Below are 3,384 nucleotides of genomic sequence, written 5' to 3'. Positions count from 1 at the left end.
GGCCTAGACCCTTCTTCAGAAATCTGATGAAGGGTCTAGGCCCGAAACGTCAGCCTTCCTGCTCCTCCAATGCTGCTTGGCCTGCTGTGTTCATGCAGCTGTGCACCTTGTTATCTCAGATTCTCCAGCATCTGCAGTTCCTACCATCTCTGCCATATCATAACCTTGTGATAAAACATTCCAAGTTCTATTAATCCAACATGTGGGCAAAACAATTCCCCCTTTTATTCCTCTAAAGATAATTCACTGTCTATCCCCAGCATTTCCCAAACACCAGAAAGATATTACATATTTTCACCTTCCCAATTTCACCATAAGTTTGAAACCTTTATTAGAATCATCTTTAACCTTCCCTGTTTCAGTGAAAGAGAAAGCTTTAATTTTTGAGACTTCCTTTGTGCTCATAAACTCTCATTCCCAGTATCATTCTCATTCCCAGTATCATTCTCATCAATTAAGGTTGTACGCTTTCCATGGCTTGAGAATCTGTCTGATGATAAGGTGCCTTAAAGAAAACACGTCCATTTTGGCCCGATCAAGTCTTCAGCTGAAAAGCAAGATGTTAAAGGTATACAGTGTTCTTTTACAATCACTCTTCCTTTGCATTTAATCTAGGATCTCATTATCCCTTTTAATAGCCTTTTAAGCTTAACTGTCATGACTTGGTTGGATGAATGATGATCACACAGGCAAGTGATGTAGTGGCATTGTGACACAAATGAAATGCTTTCAGCACTTATTTACACAGCATGCGGAGAAACTTTGCCCCTTTTGTTTCAATGGGGATGAGTTGCCTCCAGCCAAGCCTCAAAAGTGAGCTATTGAGAACCGAGAAGAAACCAGAGACAGACCCAACTCTTCTGGCCAGCATTAACTTGCTATGGTACTGAGGAACCGATGACATTCTCACTGAACCTGGTTCCAGTATATTGACCCCACTCCCCTCCTCCGCTGAGTCACCAGTCAGTTACGGTCTATCGCTCACCACCTCTTTCTGCTAGTTGGTGACTGACATGACAAACAAACACCTGACCACTTGACTTCAGAAAAAAAAACATTGAAATTATCTTTGAACGTATTCTATGAAAATACAAATGTCTTTGACAAATTAACCCGTTCCTGACTCTGCAGCACTAATCTTCGGAGAGGGGAGCACAGAAGGTGCCTCTTGAAGAAGCCAGCCTAATTTATTGGTTAGCAATGTATAACTGGATTTGATTGAATAATTAACCATTAATACAAATGTTTTTTGCAATTCCGGTTATTTATTGACACGTGCTGCAGTTGTTTGTTTTTTTGGTGAGCTGCATTTACTCATCTGATTTCAGTTAAAGTGCAGAGAGCTCATGGGAGTTGAGGGAACAGAGTAGATTGGAAGGTTTTTGGAAATTTTCTGCACGTGCTGTAACTGGAAGGTCAAACTGTGCTGGTCAGTGCTCGAGGGGCCATAGACCTTCCTCTCTTTCTTCGCAAATAAACCGAAAAACCTCCAGACAATTATCAAAGGTCTGATTGAACGGGTGATTGCTGAGTGTGGTGCCGCGGAAGGATTTTGACAATGTCACAGGTCGTGTTTCGAAGCCCTCTCCTGGCCCGTTTGACAGGCTGTAGCTTGTCGGTGCAGGTTGAACGAGGCTTTGCCCCCCAGGCGCGGTTGGGCTCCCAGTGCAGATTCTTTAGCCGCAGCATGTACACTAACGCTGAGCTCACGATTCCGCCACCCCCGGCCCTCCTGCAACCTCTTGTTGTCCCGAAGAAACTATTGCTGGGACCCGGACCCTCGAACATCTCCACCCGCGTCCAAGAGGCAGGGGGCAAGCAGGTGATTGGACACATGCACGCCGAAATGTTTGAGGTAAGCCCCTTTCATTCTATTTTCCTGTACCTAGCCACTTTTCTTTCAAAGATACATTTGCCCTTAAAGCAATACAAAGTTTAGAATGTTTCTGAGAAAGTGATAAAGGAATATTAGTCTTTGAAAATAGCAAGCATAAGTGGAGAGTTCACATGAAGGAAATGGCAATATCTGTCAGTCGGGTCATTTAAAAGTAAATGTATGTGTGTTCTTTGAAGTCAAAAAGCTAAAGTTTGTTTTGCAGCTGATTGGGACCATAGAGATTTTCAATGGAATCTTTTATGAAATCAGACATTGAATGTTATTGAAGTTGTCTAGCAATTTCTCAAAAGAGTTGGATTTGGTCTTGGGAGGGGATTGGGGAGCTGCATGGGGATGGAAGAGGGATTGATGGGGATGTACTACAAAACAGGCAGTGTTAGTAGTTCGACTATCTTTTGTATCACCCACCCTGTATTTTATTCTATTAATAGCATTGGATTTCAGGCAGACAGCATAACCTACAGCCCATTTGATAGTTCCATTTTCACATTTCCATCCAAGACCAATTTTTAACTGAATAACAGTTTTCAATTCTCATCTATCCATTCTTCCTTGCCACCACTTCACTGGTTTACACACATGCTGGCTGTTAGTTAAGAGGTCTGGGGGTGTGGTGGGTGGGGAGTGGGAGGTGTGGTGAAGGGGGCAGTAACTTTATTACTAAAAGGTCCCCCTTCCCCAGCTGGTTAGGAAATTGATGGGATTAGGTGCTATTACGGTTTTGTAACCCAGGTGAATTGACTCTCCAATGCAGTCAGTTGAGAGACTGTGCGTAAAACTACATCTCTAATCAATCATGTGGGTATTCTCGTCCACAAATTAAACTAAAATAACATCAACCATCCCCCCTCCGCCCTGCCCATCCCAACTACTTAGTCCAATTGAAGGAAGAAATATTTCCTGCAAGATTTCAGTTCTACTCCAAAATGATAGCGTGTTTTCTCTTGGCAATGCTTGCTGCTCCTTTGTGCAGTTCCATTGTTTTCTCTTTTCAGTTTTGCTTTCCAGCAAGCATGTCCTTTCCTTTTATAACCTTTATAGTTTGTCAATAAGATGCATAGAGCTTCTCAGACCTAAATCCTCAATTTAAAGGAATCAGTGATAAGTTTAAATTCCAAATTCCTTCCCTTCCTTTTGAACTTATCCTTCTAGAATACACATGCTACAGTCAGTCTCCGTGCTTTGAGGGTCTAGTCATTTCGCAAAATGGTCCCAATGCCTTGATGAGACACGCCTGGCATCAATTCTGTTGGTGATCACTACCTCTGTAAAGAGAACCTTCCTGACATCCATTCTAAACTTGCCCTTCCTAACCTTGAACGAGCTTTGACTTTGCTCGACACTGTTTTTTAAATGTTGAAATTGCACGTTGCTTGGAAATCCTAACCGTTACAAGCTGACAGATACATAGCAGAATCATCCCTCCTTAAATTGCAGGCTGCTTTTAATAATACATTAAATATAACTGGTATGGTGAGGACCATATG

The 3,384-nt window shown here is 42.4% G+C and overlaps 1 protein-coding gene across 1 annotated transcript in view; it reads left to right on the top strand.

The window, feature by feature from the left end:
- Positions 1-1,558: 1,558 nt before the first annotated feature.
- Positions 1,559-3,384, top strand: part of LOC109917910 (cytochrome c oxidase assembly protein COX18, mitochondrial) — a 38,024-nt gene continuing 36,198 nt past the window's right edge. The window contains 1 exon segment of the mRNA XM_048604135.1: positions 1,559-1,855. Within this exon segment, the coding sequence (XP_048460092.1) occupies positions 1,559-1,855 (297 nt within the window).

Source organism: Rhincodon typus, chromosome 13 (assembly GCF_021869965.1).
Source record: "Rhincodon typus isolate 14 chromosome 13, sRhiTyp1.1, whole genome shotgun sequence".
NCBI lineage: Eukaryota > Metazoa > Chordata > Chondrichthyes > Orectolobiformes > Rhincodontidae > Rhincodon > Rhincodon typus.
This window is presented reverse-complemented; position numbering and strand designations above follow the sequence as displayed.